The sequence below is a fragment of the Passer montanus genome, unplaced genomic scaffold, assembly GCF_014805655.1.
Source record: "Passer montanus isolate IOZ18808 unplaced genomic scaffold, ASM1480565v1 scaffold233, whole genome shotgun sequence".
In the NCBI taxonomy this organism is placed as follows: Eukaryota; Metazoa; Chordata; class Aves; order Passeriformes; family Passeridae; genus Passer; species Passer montanus.
This window is the reverse complement of record NW_024366959.1, coordinates 109,914-129,528: the sequence shown is the minus strand read 5'-3', so window position 1 is coordinate 129,528 and position 19,615 is coordinate 109,914. Positions and strand designations below refer to the sequence as shown.

Below are 19,615 nucleotides of genomic sequence, written 5' to 3'. Positions count from 1 at the left end.
GAGACGCAGCAGGAAGCTGTGTGGGGCTGGCGCCGAGCGCTCATCCCTGTTTGCCCATGGATTAAGGCTCTCAGCGGCTCCCGTGAGCGACGCCTCCACCACGCCCGGGCAGCTGTCAGAAACTTGTGCCGGTTTCTGGGACACAGCTGCATCCCTGCAGGAGCAGGGATGGGCACTGCAGCCACCCCCCTGCCAGGGAGGGTGCAGCCCCTGGCCCTCTCACTGTCCCCACTGGGGCTGCCCCTGCTCGGACATCGCCCCACGAGCCCAGGGTACTGTGCCAGCCAGTGCCTCTCTCAGATCTGCAGCTCCAGGTGACCCTGCCCAGGTTCCTCTGCCCTTCTGGACCACCAGCATGGCACTGCCCAAGCAGCAGGCACAGGGGGAGCACCCTGCCCAGGTGTTCAGTGCCATTCCAACAGGAATTGCTCTCCACCTGGGCGCACCAGGACTGCCCGCACCCACGGCAGGCACCAGGGCTCTGTGCCCGCTGGCCCGTGCCCGTGGGCTCAGCCAGCCAGCCCGTGCCTGGATACCGGCACCTCTCCAGACAACACACTCCCACGCCCCATAAACATCTTGCCCAAGCGCCGCATCCTCCCCGCAGCACCTCGCCCTGCAGGGTGGCAGCCAAGGAGGCTGTGGCTCGACCCCCTGCCCCAGGGGCCCCAAGGCCTCTCTGCCCCGTGTGGTGCCCGCTGCTCTTACAGGGCCCACCGAGCAGCTGTGGCACAGGGGAGAGCGCTCAGGGTGCTCAGGGGGCAGCAGGAGAGGGTGGTGGGGCTGGCTGCAGGGTCTGGAGAGAGGGTGTGGAGCTGCTGATGGAGGCAGGGCAGGGACGTTTTGGGTGACTCAAGCAGCAACAGGATGGTTTGGGCATGTTTTGGGCAATTCAGGCTTTATGCACATCCAGGGGTGTGGGCAAGACTGGGGGGAGCAGGGAAGGGTCCCCTTCTCTACCCCAGGTGGTGCCAGGGGTAGGCCTACACTGGGGTTCTGTCAGCCCTGCACCTGCAGCCACTGCAATGACACACAGGGGCACTGCTGGCAGCAGGGAGGGTTTGGGGGGTGATGGAGAGAAGGATGAGGAGCTGCTGGGGATGAAGGCAGAGCTGGCCCTGGGCTGGAAGGTCTCTGCCCTTCACTCTCCCCTCCTCTGTGGAGGGCACAGCCCACCGGGACGGGGCCACCTCCTGCACCACGGGCGTTTGGGACAGGTGAACCCCCGCAAGGAGGGACCCCAGCTCCCAGCGGGAGCCGTGGGGAGGGCTGGCCCGCGAGTTTCTGCAAGGGCTGGGCCGGTGTGTCATCCCCAGGGGCGGGGAAGGGCCAGGTTTTAAACGTGCTCTGGTCCCGGGCAGGAAGCAGCGGTGGAGCGCCGGGCACCTGCCAGGGGAGCCCGTGGTGTGAGCGCCGTGCGCAGGTAGGAGATGCGGGCGGGGAGGGCCCTGGCTGGGCGCTGCGGGCCGCGCCGGGGGCTGCAGGGCACGGAGGCGCTCTGGCGATCCCCGGAATGGCAGGAATGCGGCAGCGCTCCCGGTGCCGGGGTGCGACGGCGGCAGGGCAGCGGCCGCACGGGGCTGTGGCACCGTGGGCACTGCCTGGGGCACAGCGGGAGGATGGCGGTCCCAGCAGGTCCCAGGAGCAGGGCAGGAGGAGATGGCTGCCCGGACAGGATGGCTCCGGGGAAAAAAGAGATGGTCCTGCAGCCCAGAGTGCTCAGGCTGGGGGTCACGGTGTCCTTCCTGCTGATCCTCCCTGGGTGGGAGAGGTTCTGGCACGGACTGTCCCCTCCTCACCTCACCAGAACTGCCCATCCCACCCCTCACCACGTCCCCTCGGTGTGGGGAGCGGGGCAGGGCCAGCTCTGCCTGGTTCGGGGCTCCTTTGGGGCTCCTGGGTCACAGTGGGGCCACAAAGGGCCGGGGCTGGAGGAGCCAGCAGGGATTTCCAAGTGAAACCAGCCTGGAGGAGAAGGGAACAGCCAAGAGCCAAAGCCAGGCTTCAGGGCATGGACACTCTGGGCTCGGGGGCTCAGCCATGGGCAGTGCCAGCTGTGCCCCACCGAGAGCTCCAGCAGCCCCGTGAGAGGGGCCAGCAGTCGGGAAATGCCCAGCAGGGCCCTGGGGAGCCTCGAGGCTCCGATGGCGCTGAGGAGGGGGCCGGTGGTAGGACAGGGCAGGCGGAGGACTGGCAGCCCCCTCCCACGGTACCCTGGGGTAGGTCTGTGGTGCGGTGGGGCTGTCCTGAGGTGCGAGTTCATCCTACAGCAGCCCCCTTCGGGCACCGGGCAGGACCCCGGAGCTGCAGACCTGGCCTGGGAAGGGGTGCTGAGCTGCCCCCAAAGCGCTGCCCTCCCTGTTCCCATCACCCTCCTTCACTGCCCCAGAAAATTCCCTGCTGCTCTCCCTCCCCCGAAACACCCCCACGGGACACCACCCTGCAGGCGCTCCCCGGCCCCGCCAGGCTCCCAGCCCCAGCCTCTCCCAGCGCTCTGCAGTCCCTGCCCCAGCAAGCGACTCCTCCGCCGCCCTCCCCCGACACCGAGTCCCGCACTCTGTCAGAAAAACCTGTCCCTGCTCCCTCTCCCTCCCCAGGGGCCCCGGCAGCCGCCCCTCCCCAGCCGGTGCCGCTCTCCGGGCGCAGAGGTGCGGATTGTCCCGCGGGGCTCCCGTGGGTGGCGGTGGGTGCGCGGGGGCTCCCCTGGGTGCTCACCGCGGTGCCAGCACCGTCCCTGACGCAGCCGGGAGCCAAAGCCGTGGAGCAGCGGCTGCCAGGGGAGAGACCGTGGCCCCAGGGAGGCTGGCAGGTGCCAACACCTCCGCCAGGAATCTCCCTGCCTTCGTCGGCGGAGCCGGTTACTCAAAGTTTCCGATGGGGCTGACGCCTTCTGACGGAAGGGAGCGGAGCCCTTCCCCTGCCCCTCGCCCACCGCCTCCCCCTGCCCGGGGAGGGGCAGCACCGCGACCCTTTGCTCCCCCAGGCTGGCAGGCTCCCACAGGCACGGCTGGCAGTGCCCACATTCCATCTGCACTGCGGTGCCGGTGGCACGTTTGGCGCTGGAAGCGTGTGGGGACCTGCCTGGGGCTGTCGGGACGCTGGAGCCGCACCGGCGCGGGTGTCCGCGGCCCCCTCAGCTCCGCAACACGCAGGGACCTGCCTGGGGCTCTGCAGACACCGGAGCCACACTGGCGCGGGTGTCACGGCAGGGCTGAGCGCGGTTCCTTCCAAGCCGGTGCCATCCAGCCCGGCTTGGCTCTGCCAGGAGCGGGCTGCGGGAGCGGAGCCGGTGGCAGGTGCTGCCAGCCCCGCGGGTGTTTTGCATGAGCCTGGCACCGGCATCCCCGCGTGGGCAGCCCCCTGCGAACCGGGGAAGCTCCTGGCTGCCGGGGCAGAACAACTCGGAGTCCCGGCTGGACCCCTCGCCCTGCCCCGCGGGGCCCCGCTGGCCCCCAGGCAGAGACCCCCGAGTCCCCCTGCCCTCTCCGGTCCTTCCCGGGGCCTCGGCTGCTGGCTCGATCGCGATGCTGGGAATACAAACACATTGCCTGGGCAGGTCCGAGCCGCGCTGACATCAGCGGGCGGAGGGAGCCGGCTCCTGTCGGGACCTCCCCGCGCCGGGCAGCGAGCCCAGAGCGCGGCTGGCACACAGGAGCCCGCGCAAGGAAAAGCTGCTGGGGTGGCCCAGGGAGCTTTAGGGACACTGGGGACGAACCCGGCTCCTGGGGTGGTGTCCTGGTTTAGGGCAAGTTTGGGAGATAACCCCCAAAGGGGCTTCTCTACAAAAGCAGATTCAATTGCCTCTCCCCCCTCCAACCGGTTCGGGAGGAAATATCTCCTTGGAGAAAAAGTGGAAAGAAACCTGTTTATTAAACAATAGAACCCAAACAATATTAAACAATAAAACTTCTCACTGCTCCAAAAGGAGATGGCAAACTCAGAACTCTCTTCACTGTCTGGAAGAGAGTCTTAAAGGTGTAAAACTTATTATTCGGTATAAACAGAACAAGATGATTGGGGATAAAAGCATCATATAGTCAACCCAGGACAGGTGGGCACAGCACCGGGAATAAAATATAGGATAAAGAAAAATAAAGAAAATATAGGATAAAGAAAAGAAATAAAATATAGAAGAAAGAAAAAGAAATAAAATATAGATTAAAATACAGAAGAAAGAAAAAGAAATAAAATATAGAATAAAGAAAAATAAAGAAAATATAGAATAAAATATAGAAGAAAGAAAAAGAAATACAATATAGAAGAAAGAAAAAGAAAGAAAATATAGAAGAAAGAAAATATAGAATAAAATATAGGATAAAGAAAAATAAAGAAAATATAGAATAAAATATAGAAGAAAGAAAAAGAAATACAATATAGAAGAAAGAAAAAGAAAGAAAATATAGAAGAAAGAAAATATAGAATAAAATATAGGATAAAGAAAAATAAAGAAAATATAGAATAAAATATAGAAGAAAGAAAAAGAAATACAATATAGAAGAAAGAAAAAGAAAGAAAATATAGAAGAAAGAAAATATAGAATAAAATATAGGATAAAGAAAAAGAAAGAAAATATAGAATAAAATACAGAATAAAGAAAATATAGAATAAAATCTAGATTAAAGAAAATATAGAATAAAATGCAGAATCAAGAAAAAGAAAGAAAATCTAGAATAAAGAAAAATAAATAAAATATATAATAAAATATAGAATTTTAAAAAATCACTATCCGTGGACCCCAGCGTTGCTGTGCTGATCCCCTCTCCAGCTGCTCTCGGTGGGGAAGGTCCCCCTGGAAAGCACGGCTGGGTTAATACACTCATGCCAGGCAGGAACCCCCCTGGGGAGTGCCATCGTCTCTTACAACACACTCCGGGTGTGTCACTGTGGTGCAAGGCTTCAGGAGTGACTCTGGGGGGACACTTCGGGGGTCTTGGATGGATGGAGGCCCCCCTCAGCTGCCTCTGGGCTCACTGCCCCGAGCACAGGTGACACCACACCGAGACCTCCTGCCCCCGGCCGGGCCGGGGGGAATCTGTGCAAACCTGCTCCGAGCCAAGGGCTCCGTGGGCTGCGGCCCCACCCGCCCCAGAGCGAGCCAGACACGATCCTCAGCTCGGCTCTGGGCTTGGCTCGCATTCTTTCCCTTGTTTACTTGTTTACCTCTCCCCTGAGGAATGTGTTTCCCTCTATCTAATCTCAGCAGCTTCGCTTTCAGTCCAAAGTTCCAGTCGGGCATTCCTCGGGGAGGGGTGGGCTTCCAGAGCAGGATTTCACGGCAGCGTTTGAGGCAGGAGCTGTTCCAGTCTCTGGCACAAGGGCATGCCACGGCTTTGCCAGCAGGGAGGGCAGGTTTGGATGAGGTGAACCTCACCCTGAGGTAGCCCTGGAGGTGGCCTGGTGGCCACTGCCCACTGAGATGGAGCCTCTGCCTTCCTGGGCAGGGTGAGAAGCGGGGACAGTGGAAGGACGGGGGGGGTTCGTGCAGCAGCCGTGTGGGAGCACATGGAGCTGCCAGCACCCCCAGAGTCACAGAACCATGGAAGGGATTGGGTGGAGAGCGACCTCAAAGCCCATCCAGTCCCACCCTGTGACATGAGCAGGGACACCTTCCACTGTCCCAGGCTGCTCCAGGCCCATCCAGCCTCGCCTGGAAAACTTCCAGGGATGGGGCAGCCATGGCTTCTCTGGGCACCCTCTGCCAGGGTGCACCCTCTGCCAGGGTGTCCCCACCCTCACAGGGAAGGATTTCTTCCCAAAATCCCATCCATCCCTGCCCTAGGGAGCCATTTGCCCTTGCCTGTCACTCCAGCCCCTTGTCACACGTCCTTCCCAGCTCTCCCGGGGCCTCTTTAGGCTCTGGAAGGGCTCTGAGCTCTCCCTGGAGCCTTCTCCTCTCCAGGTGAGCACCCCAGCTCTCCCAGCCTGGCTCCAGCCCTGGAGCAGCTCCAGGGACTCCTCTGGGCGCTCTGCAGCAGCTCCGGGTGCTGCTGCTCTGTCCCCAGGGCTGGGGCAGCTCTGCAGGTGGGCTCTCACCTCGGCACAGGGGCAGAATCCCCCCCTCCTTTCCTGCTGGGGGGTCAGCTCAGGGGTTTTGTGTGGCCAGGGCATGTGGAGCTTCTCACCTACAGACTGCTTGAGTTTGGCCAGATCCCTCAGGATGGCACACCAAGTTTGGGCATGTTCAGCCTTTGGCTGTCACTTCCTCCTGCCTGAGGATATTTATGCTTCTGATTTCCCTGTATTTAACACGCAAACCATGAAGAAGCTGATTTCTCACTGAGCTTTCCCTCTCTCCCCTCTCTCTGCAGATTCCTGCGAGTTTTGGAAGGCGTGCAGCAGGAGGATGGAGAGCAAGCCAGCAGTGAATGGCCAGGCTGTTCCCAGCTCTCCCGGGGCAGACGTGTCAGGGACAAACCACTTGTGCCAGGACGTGATGCCGTGCAAACAGCAAAAAGCAGCTGGCAGGGATGCGGGGCCGGATGCTCCCGGGGAGCCCTCGGAGACAGCTGGCAGCATTGCAGGCGTCTACGTAGAGGCTTCAAAGAGGATAATGAGCTTTTATGAGGCCACCAGAGAGCACCTGCTGAGCCTGGATTCGGCCCTCTCCCTCCTCGAGGCGCAGGCAGCCACGGGCTCCATCTCCGACCCGCTGAGCCGCCGCCGTGTCCCCGTGGCAGAAGCCGTGCGGATGGGGCTGGTGGGGCTGGAGCTGAAGGAGCGGCTGCTCTCGGCTGACAGAGCTGCTACTGGCTTCGTGGACCCCTACACAGAAGAGAAAATCTGCCTCTACCAGGCCATCCAGAAGGAGCTGGTGGGGAGGGAGCAGGGCATTCGCCTGCTCCAAGCCCAGATGGCGACGGGAGGCGTCATCGACCCGGCCACCGGCGACCGGCTCCCGGCAGGTGTGGCCTGTGAGAGGGGATGTTTGGATGAAGAGATGAGCCAGCTCGTCTCTGACCCCAGCAATGAGGACAGCAAGGTGTTCCTTGACCCCAGCACCACGGAGAAGGTCACTTACTCGGAGCTGAGGAAGAGGTGCGTTGTGGATCCAGCCTCAGGCTTCCTCCTCTTGCCGCTGCAAATCACATTCCCGGGGCTGGGAGGGAGGGTGAGCAGCAGGCACCTGATGGACTCTGGCATCATCAGCCTTGATGTGTTCCGAGGCCTCGAGGAGGGAAGCATCTCTGCCCAGGACGTGGCGGAGAACGACATTGTTCAGCACTTCCTGCGTGGGACGAGGAGCGTGGCTGGCGTTGTCCTGCCTTCCGGGGAGCAGAAAAGCCTTTACCAGGCACTGAGGGAGCATCTCCTGGTCCCTGGTGCTGCTCTCATGCTCCTGCAAGTCCAGGCCTCCACCGGCAGCCTGACAGACCCCCTAAAGAACAAAAGCTACTCCGTGGATGAGGCTGTCAGGGTTGGTCTCATTGGCCCAGAGCTTTATGAGAAGCTGTCTTCAGCTGAGAAAGCCATCACTGGATACAGGGACCCCTCCACCGGAGAAATGCTCTCCCTGTTCCAAGCCATCAGGAAGGGCTTTGTCCCCAGGGATCATGGCCTTTGCCTTCTGGAGGCTCAGCTGGCCACGGGGGGTGTCATCGCCCCGGGCAGGCACCTCCGTGTCCCCATGGAGACAGCCTGCGAGTGGGGCTACCTGGACGAGGCCACCAGGCAGCTCCTGTCCAGCCCCCCCGAGGACACGAAGGGGTTCTTCGACCCTGGCTCCAAGGAGAAGCTGAGCTACGCAGAGCTGCTCCAGCGCTGCCTCACCGACCCCAGCACGGGGCTCCTGCTGCTGCCGCTCGCTGGGGACGGCAGCGAAGGCTCCCAGGGGACACTCGGCTTCTTCGACCACAGGACCCAGACAGCTCTGGAAAACACAGAGGTGCCTGTTGCTGTGGGGAAATTCAAGGGCAAGTCGGTGTCCCTGTGGAAACTGCTCTTCTCTGACTACATGCAGGGTGAGCAAAGAGCTGTGCTGGCCCAGCAGTTCCTGGCAGGAACGCTCTCCCTGCAAGGACTGGGAGAGGCCATCAGAGCCGCCGTTGAGGAAAAGGCTGCCACTGCTAATGTCACCTTCAAGGGCCTCAGGGAGCAGGTGACGGCTGACCAGCTCCTGAGCTCAGAAATTATCAACAAGGACTTGTTCAAGAAACTCAAGGAGGGAGAAACATCGGCCAAAGAAGTGGTCAGCATGGACACCGTCAGGAAGTACCTGCAGGGCACGGGAAGCATCGGAGGGCTGCTGCTCCCTGACTCCCAGGAGAAGATCAGCATCTACCAGGCAAAGCGGAAGGGACTCCTCAGGCCGGGAACGTCTCTGATTCTCCTGGAGGCACAGGCAGCCACGGGGTTTGTCATCGACCCAGCTGCCAACAAGAGGTACTCTGTGGATGAGGCTTTACGGGCAAACGTCATCGGCCCGGATGTTTACGACAAGCTGCTGGCTGCAGAGAAATCTGTCACTGGCTACCGAGATCCTTACTCAGGGGATAAGATCTCCCTCTTCCAGGCCATGCAGAAGGAGCTGATAGTCAGGGACCACGGCATCCGCCTGCTCGAGGCCCAGATCGCCACCGGTGGCATCATCGATCCTGTCAACAGCCACCGCATCCCTGTGGAGGTGGCCTACAAGCGTGGCTACTTCGACAAGAAGATGAATTTAATCCTCTCCGACCCCAGTGACGACACCAAGGGCTTCTTCGACCCCAACACCCACGAGAACCTGACGTACCTGCAGCTGAAGGAGAAATGCATCACCGAGCCCTCCACCGGGCTCTGCCTCCTCCCTCTGAACAGCAGGAAGAGGCAGTTCATCGACGAGGCCACCAGGCAGGTGTTCAGGAGCTCCTGGCTGCCCGTCAGGTTTGGGCGCTTGCGGGGGGAGAAGGTCTCCGTGTGGGACCTGCTGAACTCTGAGTACTTCAGCGAGGGGAGACGCCGGGAGATTTTCAACCACTTCCAGCTGAGGAAGATCAGCCTGGAGCAAATCCGGCTCATGCTGGAGGAGGAAATGAAGAAATGGGCCCCCATCAAATTCCTGGCCATAAGAGGCAATGTCAGTGCTTATCACCTGATGGAAACTGGTGTCATCGACAGGGCCCTGTTTGAGCAGGTGCTGGAGGGATCCGTCACCCCAGAACAAGTCCTGCACATGGACTCTGTCAGGAAGTACCTCTACGGCTCGGGCAGCATCGGGGGGATCGTGCTCCAGCCATCCAACCAGAGAATGAGCATTTATGAGGCCATGAAGCAGAACATCGTGGTGCCAGGAGTGGCCCTGCCTCTGCTGGAGGCCCAGGCTGCCACGGGCTTCATTATTGACCCTGTGAACAACCAGAAGCTCTGCGTGGATGAGGCTGTCAAGGAGGGAGTCATTGGGCCAGATGTCCACGAGAAGCTGCAGCAGGCGGAAGGGGCCGTGACAGGCTATAAAGACCCTTTCACGGGCAAGAAGATCCCCCTTTTCCAGGCGATGAAGAAGGGCCTGATCGCGGATAAACAGGCCATGCAGCTCATGGAGGTGCAGATGGCCACAGGAGGCATCATCGACCCAACGTGTGGCCACCACATCCCCCTGGAGTCGGCCCAGCAGCGAGGCTGCCTGGATGAGGACACCAGCAAGGCCCTTTCCAAGCCCAGCGATGACCACAGAGTCTTCTGCCTCCCGGACAGCAAGGAGAGCGTGACCTATGCCGAGCTCATCCAGCACTGCCAGAAGGACGACGTCTCCGGCTTCCACTTGCTGCCTCTGGCACAGACAGCTGCTCCTGCCTACACTGACGAGCAAATCCAAAGGATTTTCAAGGAAACCATGGTGAAGGAAAAAGGAGTCTCCCTCTGGGAGCTCGTGCACTCGGGGTATTTCACTGAGGAGCAGAGGAGCGACTTCATGGAGAGGTTCCGGTCAGAGGAGCTGTCGCTGGAGCAGCTGGTGGCTCTGGTGCTCAGGCTGGTGGGGGAGATGGAGATGAAAGCCAGGACCCAGATCTCCCTGGAAGGCCTGAGGGGCAGTGTCCCTGTGGTCTGGCTGCTGGACACAGGCATAATTTCTGAGAAGATGTTTGAAGAACTGGCTCAGGGTGTAAAAACTCCCGAAGAGGTGGCTGAAATGGAGAGCGTAAAGAGGTATTTGAAGGGCACAGGCAGCATTGCTGGGGTCTTCATAGAGGCATCCAAACAGAAGATGAGTTTCTATGACGCCATGAAAAACAATCTCCTCCTCCCTGGGGCTGCTCTGAGGCTGCTCGAGGCTCAGGCAGCCACAGGATGCCTGACTGACCCTGCCACAAACCGGAGGCTCAGCGTGAGGGACGCCGTGAGAGCGGCTGTTGTTGGAGAGGAGCTTACTGAGAAACTCCTTCTGGCTGAGAGGGCTGTGACTGGCTACACAGACCCCTACACTGGGAGCTCCATCTCCCTCTGCCAAGCACTCAGGAAGGAGCTCATCCCCCTGGCAGAGGCCGTGCCTTTGCTGGAGGCCCAGCTGGCCACGGGAGGGGTGGTTGATCCCATCCACCACCTCCACCTGCCGCTCCAGGCTGCCTGCAGGTATGGCTTCTATGACGAGGACCTGAACCAAACCCTCTCCCAGCTGGATGACAGCACCAAGACCTTTTTTGACCCAAACACCAAGGAGAACGTGACCTACCAGCAGCTGAAGGACCGATGCATTCGTGAGGCCGAGTCGGGTCTGTGGCTCCTCCCTCTGTCAGAAAACGCGATGTTCTGCGTGGACGAACAGACCATGAAGGTGCTGAAATCTGTGACTGTTTGTGTCAACGTGGGGCGGTTCAAAGGACAGACTGTGTCTGTCTGGGACCTCCTCAACTCCGAATACTTCTCAGACAGCCAGAGAAGAGAGCTGGTGCAAAAGTACAAAGATGAGAAGGCTGAAGTGCTGCAGGAAATCACAACAGTTATCACCACAATAATCCAAGAGACTGAGGCACAGGGCAAGAAATTTGCATTCAAGGGCCTGAGGAAAAGAGTGTCGGCCAGTGACCTCTTCCAGTCCCAGCTGATAGACAAAAAAACCCTTGATGAGCTCAACCAGGGGAAGAAAACAGTCAAAGAAGTGACTGAAATGGAGTCTGTCCGCAGGTACCTGGAGGGCAGTAATTTCATAGCAGGGGTCCTTATCCAGCCAAGCAATGAGAAGATGAGCATCTACCAGGCCATGTGGAAGGGCATCCTGAGGCCAGGGACAGCCCTGGTGCTGCTGGAGGCACAGGCAGCCACCGGCTACATCATCGACCCTGAGAAAAACAAGAAGTTTTCGGTGGAGGAAGCATTAGAGGTGGGTCTGATTGGAGGGGAGATTTTTGAAAAGCTGCTCTGTGCGGAGCGGGCCGTGACAGGCTACACTGACCCCTACACCAAAGCTCCAATGTCCCTGTTTGAAGCCATGAACCAAGGGCTGATTGTGAAAAGCCACGGCATCCGCCTGCTCGAGGCCCAGATCGCCACCGGCGGCATCATCGACCCCGTGCACAGCCACCGTGTCCCTGTGGAGGTGGCCTACAAGCGTGGTTACTTCAACGAGGAGATGAACCAGATCCTCTCTGACCCCAGTGATGACACCAAGGGCTTCTTCGACCCCAACACCCACGAGAACCTGACATATATGCAGCTCCTGGAGAGATGTGTCCAAGACCCGGAGACTGGGCTGTACATGCTGCAAGTTGTAAAGGAGGGAGGAAAATACTTCTACATTGATGAGTCCACAAAACAGGCTTTGCGCTCAAAGCCCCTTCAAGTGAAAGTTGGAAAGTTTAAGGATCAAACCGTTTCTGTCTGGGAAGTCCTCTGCTCTCACTACATCTCAGAGCAGAAGAGGAGAGAGCTGGTGATGCAGTACAAAAGCAAAACCCTAGCGCTGGAAGAGCTGATATCCCTCATCTTAAAAATCATTGAGGACACAGAGCGAAGAGGAGAAGCCCTCAAGGTCAAAGGACTGCGGGGGGAGGTGTCGGTATCAGAATTGTTCAACTCTGAGATAATTGACAAGAAAACTCTGGATCAGCTGCAGGACGGCAGTCTCACACTTGCCAGCCTCACGGAGAGAGACACCATCCAAAGGTACCTGGACGGCACTGGGTGCATCGCTGGGGTTCTCCTCCCGCTGAGGAAAGAGGTGATGAGCATCTACCAGGCACTGAAGGAAGGCCTCCTTACAGAGCAATGTGCCCTGGGGCTGCTGGAGGCACAGGCAGCCACCGGCTTCCTCCTTGACCCCCGGAACCACCAGAAGCTCTCTGTGGACGAGGCCGTGTCCTCTGGGCTGGTGGGAAGCGAGCTGCGCGAGCAGCTGCTGTCAGCAGAGAAAGCCGTGACGGGATATACAGATCCTCAAACAGGAGGTAAAATATCTCTCTTCCAGGCTGTAAGACAGAAGATAATTGTCAGGGATCGCGGCATCCGCCTGCTCGAGGCCCAGCTCGCCACTGGTGGCATCATTGACCCCTGGCATGGCCACCGCCTGCCCGTGGAAGTGGCCTACAAGCGTGGGCACCTGGATGAGGACATGTTCCTCCTGCTTTCGGATCCAGATCACGGGATCAAAGGCTTTATAGATCCAAACACTCACGAGAAGATCAGTTACAACCAGCTCCTGCAGAGGTGTGCCAAAGACAGGGAGAGCGGCTTGTACCTGCTGCAGGTCCTGGAAAAGGAAGGCGACTATTTCTACATTGATGAGCAAACCAAAAATGCCCTGATGTGCACCAAGGTCCAGGTGCCTGTGGGAAAATACAAGGGACAAGTGTTATCACTGTGGGAGCTTCTCTGCTCCGAGTACATCACAGAGGAGAAAAGAAAAGAACTGGTGAAAAAGTACAAAGTGGAATCCCAACACATTGTGCAAGGAATCATTGAAACAATACTAAAGATCATTAGGGAAAAAGAAGAGGACAGAAGAGATGTCTGGTTCCAGGGAATCCGACAGCAAATTACGGCATCAGAACTGCTCAGTGCACAAATAATTACAGAGGAAACAATAGAAAAACTCAAAGAAGGAAAAGAGACGGCACAAGAAATAGCAAAAATGGACAGTGTGAGGAGGTACCTTGAGGGAACTGGAAGCATTGCTGGAGTGCTGGTGCCCTCCAAAACCGAGCCAGGCAAGAAGGAGAAGATGAGCATCTACCAGGCCATGTGGAAGGGCATCCTGAGGCCAGGGACAGCCCTGGTGCTGCTGGAGGCCCAGGCAGCCACCGGCTTCATCGTTGATCCGGTCAAGAACCAGAAGCTCTCTGTGGAAGAGGCTGTGTCCTCTGGGCTGGTGGGCAGTGAACTGAAAAACAAACTTCTAAGCGCTGAGAGAGCTGTGACAGGCTACACCCACCCCTATACAGGACAAAAGATCTCCCTGTTCCAGGCCATGAAGAAGGAGCTGATCGTCAGGGACCACGGCATCCGCCTGCTCGAGGCCCAGATCGCCACCGGCGGCATCATCGACCCCGTGCACAGCCACCGTGTCCCCGTGGAGGTGGCCTACAAGCGTGGCTACTTTGACCAGGAGATGAACCAGATCCTGTCTGATCCCGGCGACGACACCAAGGGCTTCTTCGACCCCAACACCCACGAGAACCTGACGTACCTGCAGCTGCTGCGCCGCTGCGTGCCCGACCCGGACACGGGGCTTTATTTCCTCAACATTTTTAGAAAATAATTGCAAAACCTTTTTATTTTTTTCCTTGTTTGTGCCTTGCGGAAGAATGTTGCTTTTATGAATAATTCTTTTGCTTGTGGTGTTTTTTTTTGTTTTTCTATATTTTTTTACCATTTATGTTCCCAGTGAGGGAATTTCCTTCACCATCTCTTTTCTTTACCACCACCCACCTACATCAGGTGCAGCTTTGAAGTGCCTCCCCCTGAGCAGTGTTGTTGCATTGCATTGTTCATCTTTCCTTGGTCGCCTTTCAGGAACAGAGGAGTCAGCCTGGGTTATCTCAGGTCATTTTGGTGAAGTGTGTCATCCTCATTTTCCTCACACAGGTTTAACTGCAGGTCTTTGTTCCTTATGGGTGCTGCTGTGAGTGGTATTTTTATTCTCTGCCTGTATTTTCCTGCATATGCCAGCTATTTTCCTCAGAAGCTTTGCGCGATAATTTTCAGGTTTCAGGTTTTCAAGCCAGGAAAGTGTCAAGAGCAGATTTCTGCGTGGGCAGGATGCCAGGCTTTTGTTGGGTGTCACTGGTGTTGGACACATCATCTGTGTTTGCTTTCCATGCCCCAGCTTGTCCTGCCTTTCTGGGGGTGTCTGGAGTACAAACAGCCTCAGCCCAGAGTGGTTTGGTCTCTCGCTTTCTTTTCCTCCCTCTTTGAAGCCTCTGTGGGGATGGATCCTCACAGCAGCTGGGAGTGGACATGGCTGTGCCGTACTTTTAGTCTCTCCATCCACAGGGGAGCCTCTGCTCCCTCCTGCTCCTTTTGCCCTCCCGTGTCCTGAGCTGACTCAGCCACATGCCACAGGAGAGGAACAGCCCTGGAGCCACTCTTCCGTGCAGTTCAGGGATGAATAATTCTACTGCTGTTTAATGGAAGGAAATTCACCCTCCTTAAATGTGCTGCCTTGGGGTGTTTGTGTTAATTAACCTGGTAATGTCCTGGAAAATGGATTTTGGCCACAAGCTTGTACAGCTAATGCCTGCAAACAAGCGTAGAGGAGCTGTGGGGCCCAGAGAATTGCAGGGGCTCGGAAAAGGAGGGGACAAATTAATGGGAGAAGTCACAGAACCATGGAATGGTTTGGGTGGGAAGGGGACTTCTCATCCGACCCTCTGCCACGACAGGGACAACTTCCACTGTCCCAGGTTGCTCCAAGCCCTGTCCAGCCTGGCTTTGGACACTTCCAGGGATCCAGGGGCAGCCACAGCTGCTCTGGACACCCTGCGCCAGGGCCTGCCCACCCTCACAGGAAACAATTCCTCCTAATATCTAACCTACACCTACGTTCTTCCAATTTGAAGCCATTCCCTGGTTCTGTGGAGTCAGGGGTGGAAAGAAAGACTCCAGTCTTCGGGTAGATCAGAAGACTCAAGAACAATCTTTATTAGCAAGAAGCAGTGAGTTTTATAGTTCACTCGCTAAGTGGGACCGGATTGGTCTCAAAGTAGAAAACACCTTACTGGTGACTATGAATAACACACTGCAAAGAACCATAACTATAAACAATGGTTACAGAAAGAGAGATAATAGTTGTTTGAATTCTTTCATCTAAGATTCCCAGGCTCAGCCTGGGAGAAATTGTTTCTGTTCTTTCTTCGACTGAACTGAAAATATCCACAATTCCCCTTTGTCCTGTCACTCCAGGCCTTTATCCCAAGTCCTTCTCCAGCTCCCTTACAGCCCCCTTTAGCTACTGGAAACCCACAATAACATCTCCCAGGAGTTTTCTCATTGTGGAAATCCGATTCTCCCTTCCACGGAGGCAAAAGGGGGTGCCGGGTCCCTGGACTGTGTCTGTAACATCCCACTGTGCCGGTGCCAGGGCGGTGCCAGTGTGGTGTCCCCACGGCTGCTGCATTGGGACACAGTTTGGGACCCTCTCAAGGCAGGGCACGAGCCTCCCTGGGCTCTGGCAGCCCCTGGAGCAGGCAGTGCTGAGATGAAGCCTCCAGGACATTAAACGCCAGCCAGGAGTGCCAGCCCTGCCTGCCTATGGAGCCCTGGACCTTGTCCTGTGTGCCACACTGCCACCTCCCTCCCCACGGAATCATCTGGGTTGGGAGGGCTCTGTGAGACCATGGAATCCAGCTGCTCCCCCGCAGAAAGGAAAAGAAAGAGAGAAAGAGAGAAAGAGAAAAAGAGAGAGAGAAAGAGAGAGAAAAAGAAAGAGAGAGAGAGAAAAGAAAGAAAGAAAGAAAGAAAGAAAGAAAGAAAGAAAGAAAGAAAGAAAGAAAGAAAGAAAGAAAGAAAGAAAGAAAGAAAGAAAGAAAGAAAGGAAAGGTATCACCACCCGTTTCCCATCCATCGGGGTTGGGAGCCCACAAAACAATAATCCAGAGGGCCACTTCTAACCTGGGTCCCCAGATGTCACAGCCACACACTTATTGAACTCTTCCAGGGGTGGGGACTCCATTCCTGGCCTGGGCAGCTGTGCCGGGGCTGCACAGCCCTTTCCAGGAGGAATTTTCACAATATCCCACCCAAACCTCCCAGGCACAGTCTGGGGCTGTTCCCTCTCCTCCTGTCCCTGTTCCCTGGGGGCACCCCCCGACCCCCCGACCCCTGTCAGGAGTTGTGCAGAGCTCAGGGCCCCCCTGAGCCTCCTTTTCTCCAGGCTGAGCCCCTTCCCAGCTCCCTCAGCCTCTTCAGACCCTTTCCCAGCTCTGTTCCCATCTCTGGACACACAGGCAGCAGCGGGGCTGGGGAGAGGAGGGCCTGGAGCATCTCTGAGGGAGCTGGGCCTGCTCTGCCCTGAGCAGAGACACCTGAGAGGGGACCTGTGCGATGAAGGGAGATCTCAAACCAGGCTTTGCTCCGTGGTGGCAGCCACCAGGACACGAGGCAATGGGCAGGAACTGATGCCCAGCAAGCTCCACCTGAACATGAGGAAGAACATTTTTCCTGTGCAGTGACCGAGCACCAGAACAGAAACCAGGGAGGGTGTGGGGTGTCCCTCACCAGAGATATTCCAGAGCCCTGTGGACACAATCCCCTGCCATGTGGTCTGTGATGACCCTTCCTGAGGACCCCCACGACGGCTCCTTCCAGCCTGACCTGCCCTGTGGGATTCTGTGAGTCTGGGATTTCATAATCCCACCGTACCCAGTCCAACCCACAGCCCCTCTGTGCCCGGGGGCATTTGAGGATCAGCTACAGGCGAAGCTGAAAGTGGAAAACACAAGAACCAAAGGCTGTGCTGAGGCACAGGAAGGGGTTCAGCTCTGCCCCTCCCTGCAGCCCAAAGCTGACCTGCTGGGGAAGCCCTGGGTCCCTCTTGGTGGGGGTGAAAATGGAATACCCTGTGCCGCAGCTCTCCACAGCACAGCAAACCTCATGTTCCAGAGCACCTCCTGCATTCCTGGGAACTGGGAAGAGATTCCTCCCTGGCAGGGTGGGCAGGCCCTGGCACAGGGTGCCCGGAGCAGCTGTGGCTGCCCCTGGATCCCTGGAAGTGTCCAAGGCCAGGATGGACGGGGCTTGGAGCAGCCTGGGACAGTGGAAGTTGTCCCTGCCCATGGCACTGGAGTTTGGAATGAATTTTAAATTCCCTTCCCACCCAAACCATTCCATGATTCCATGACTCCCGAGCTCCTGGCAGGGGCACATCTGCCTCTGCCCTGTGCACAGCCCTTGTGGGCACATTTTGGGACTGCTTGGCCAAGCACCACGAGCTGGCACAGGTCTGCAGGTCCCCAGAGGCCACTGCCCACATCTGCTGTGGCCACAGTGGCCACAAGTGACCTCCTGGAGGTGTTGGTGGCGCCGTGAGCTGAGCAGGAGGCAAAAAGCTCAGCTGGGGGAGCTCAGGCTCAGCCAGCTCAGGCAGAGCAGCCACATTATGGGCTATCAGTTACCAGGTGAATTCGGAACCCAGGGCATCCCCCTGGGTGCCCTGCATGGCTCCAGCCCCTGGCAGGAGGCTCAGAGACCTTGGCAGGAAGCCAAAGACCCTTGGGTTTTCAATTTTAACCCGTGGAGCAAATCACCAACCCTGTATGAAGAATTACAAGTCACAAAAGTTTAAGAGAATGATAGTTAATTTATCACAGGGTGAAAAGTGAAATTTTTGAGGTTTTTAAAATAGGGGTTTAGGAGGCAAGACGGAGGGATTTGGGCATTGCCTTGTCCTTCTTCTTTCTTCTTCCTAGCCTCCATCTTCTGTGTGATGGTGGCACTTTTGGAGTGGTTTAGAGTAGAAACAGACAGTCTAACATAGGTGATAGGTATGGGAAAATGATTGTAAATAAAGTGCACGTAGTTCTTACTATAAAATGACAACACAGCCTCTGGGGCGGTCAGAATACCACGAACCAACCTGCTAGGCAGATCTCTGCGGGTCAGAAAAAGAATGTTATAGATAAGAGGCAATAAACAGCCTTGGAACCAGAGCTGAAGAATTCCAACTCTTTATCCGATCACCGGGCTGGGATGAAAGAGACTTTCTGACGCATGTCGGGGTCCTCTTGACCACAGAGACATCTCGGAGGTGATGATCTCTGGGGCAAGAGATGCCCTGTCTGCTCGCAGCAGGACGTTCTACCAGCACCAAGCACCTGTCACCGGTGTCCTAGGAATGAGGGGGTGGCGCAGATGGCACCTGACCCTCGGAGAAGGGCAGTGCAGCTCCATCGTTTTGGAACCAGCTCCAGTTAGGTCTGCACACCCTCCAGAGCCCCAGGAGAGCTCCGGAGATGCCCCCTGTGAGAAGTGCATATTATATGGCTCTGCACGGATATCTACTGTATGTATTATGTTGTGTTGATTAGTAGTGCTGTATTAACATTTTAATAGTATGGTAAATGTAGTTTTGTAGTTAAAATATAACTTTTGTAGTTAAAATAGAAACTATCTATGTGGGATTTTTTTTTAAAGAGAGGAATGAGGTACTTGCACTGAGATAGCAGCCACAGGATACGTAAATCTTTTAGAGAAAAAAAATTTATTGCCCCATTATCAGAAGAAACTAACTTGTTCCTGCCTCGCTCAGCCATGAAGACACCATCAGGATTAAGAGGAAAAAGCTGACACTGACCAGGCACAATCCTTTGTTTGAATGGAATTTATGCATCATGTATGAGATGTATGAATATGCAACAGGCTGTTGCTTTTAAGGGTTAATCCTCCATTAATGTGTGTTGCTCTGATTTTTTAAGATTTTCTAAGCCTTCTGGTGTTTGCATTCTTGTAGCAAACTTTCTCACACACATTTTGTAAACAACTTATTGTTTTGCATTCTTTTATGGAGGAGGAGAAACTTGATGGACTGTTGGTTTGTCCAGTGTCATTGGAGAGGTGGCACTTTCACCCTCCAATCCCCTGTCACCTTTGGAAATCTATAAATGCTGGAGTCAGAAAATAAACTACCTTTTTTCCTGCCTTGAGAGCAGCAGCGTGTCTGCGTCGTGTTGTCTCGTGTCCTATAGTAACAAATGTGTGTCCTTTTTTGGGTTTATTTTGCCCAGACAGAGGTATCTGGACTGTCCATAACTGTTTGCTTTTATTGTTGTGTACTGTCCTAATCTCAATTGTTCAAATCTTTATTACTCTAATGATATTACTATTTATATAACCATTTTATCATTATTAAACTTCTAAAAATTCTATAAACAGTTGATTGGCATTTTTCACACCCCCATTCCTAGCTGAGGCCCGAGAAACAAATTACCACCTTTGTATGAAGAATTAAAGGTCACAAAAGTTTAGATAGCATAACAGCAGTTGTCACAGGGTGGAATTTTGAAGAATTTTACCACGGGGGTCTAGGGGGACAAGATGGAGGAATCTGGGCGTTGTACTCTCCTTCTTCCTTCTTCTTCCTAGCCTCCACCTTCTTGGGTGTTGGTGGCACTTTGGGATTGGTTTAGTGCCGAAAGTCACTGTCTAACACAGGTGATAGGTATTGGAACAAAACTGCAAATATCGAATATGTAGGTTATAGTATAAAAGA

The 19,615-nt window shown here is 55.9% G+C and overlaps 1 protein-coding gene across 1 annotated transcript; it reads left to right on the top strand.

Moving 5' to 3' along the window:
- Positions 1 to 1,379: 1,379 nt before the first annotated feature.
- Positions 1,380 to 15,793, top strand: LOC120502888 (epiplakin-like). Its single transcript, XM_039710849.1, has 2 exons — positions 1,380 to 1,423; positions 6,309 to 15,793. The coding sequence occupies exon 2, from the start codon at positions 6,344 to 6,346 to the stop codon at positions 13,667 to 13,669; it is 7,326 nt and encodes a 2,441-aa protein (XP_039566783.1). The 5' UTR covers positions 1,380 to 1,423; positions 6,309 to 6,343; the 3' UTR covers positions 13,670 to 15,793.
- The last annotated feature ends 3,822 nt before the right edge of the window (positions 15,794 to 19,615 follow it).

Bases quoted from the DNA above. Each gene is read 5' to 3' on its own strand.
- LOC120502888 (XM_039710849.1), top strand. From the start codon at position 6,344: ATGGAGAGCAAGCCAGCAGTGAATGGCCAGGCTGTTCCCAGCTCTCCC.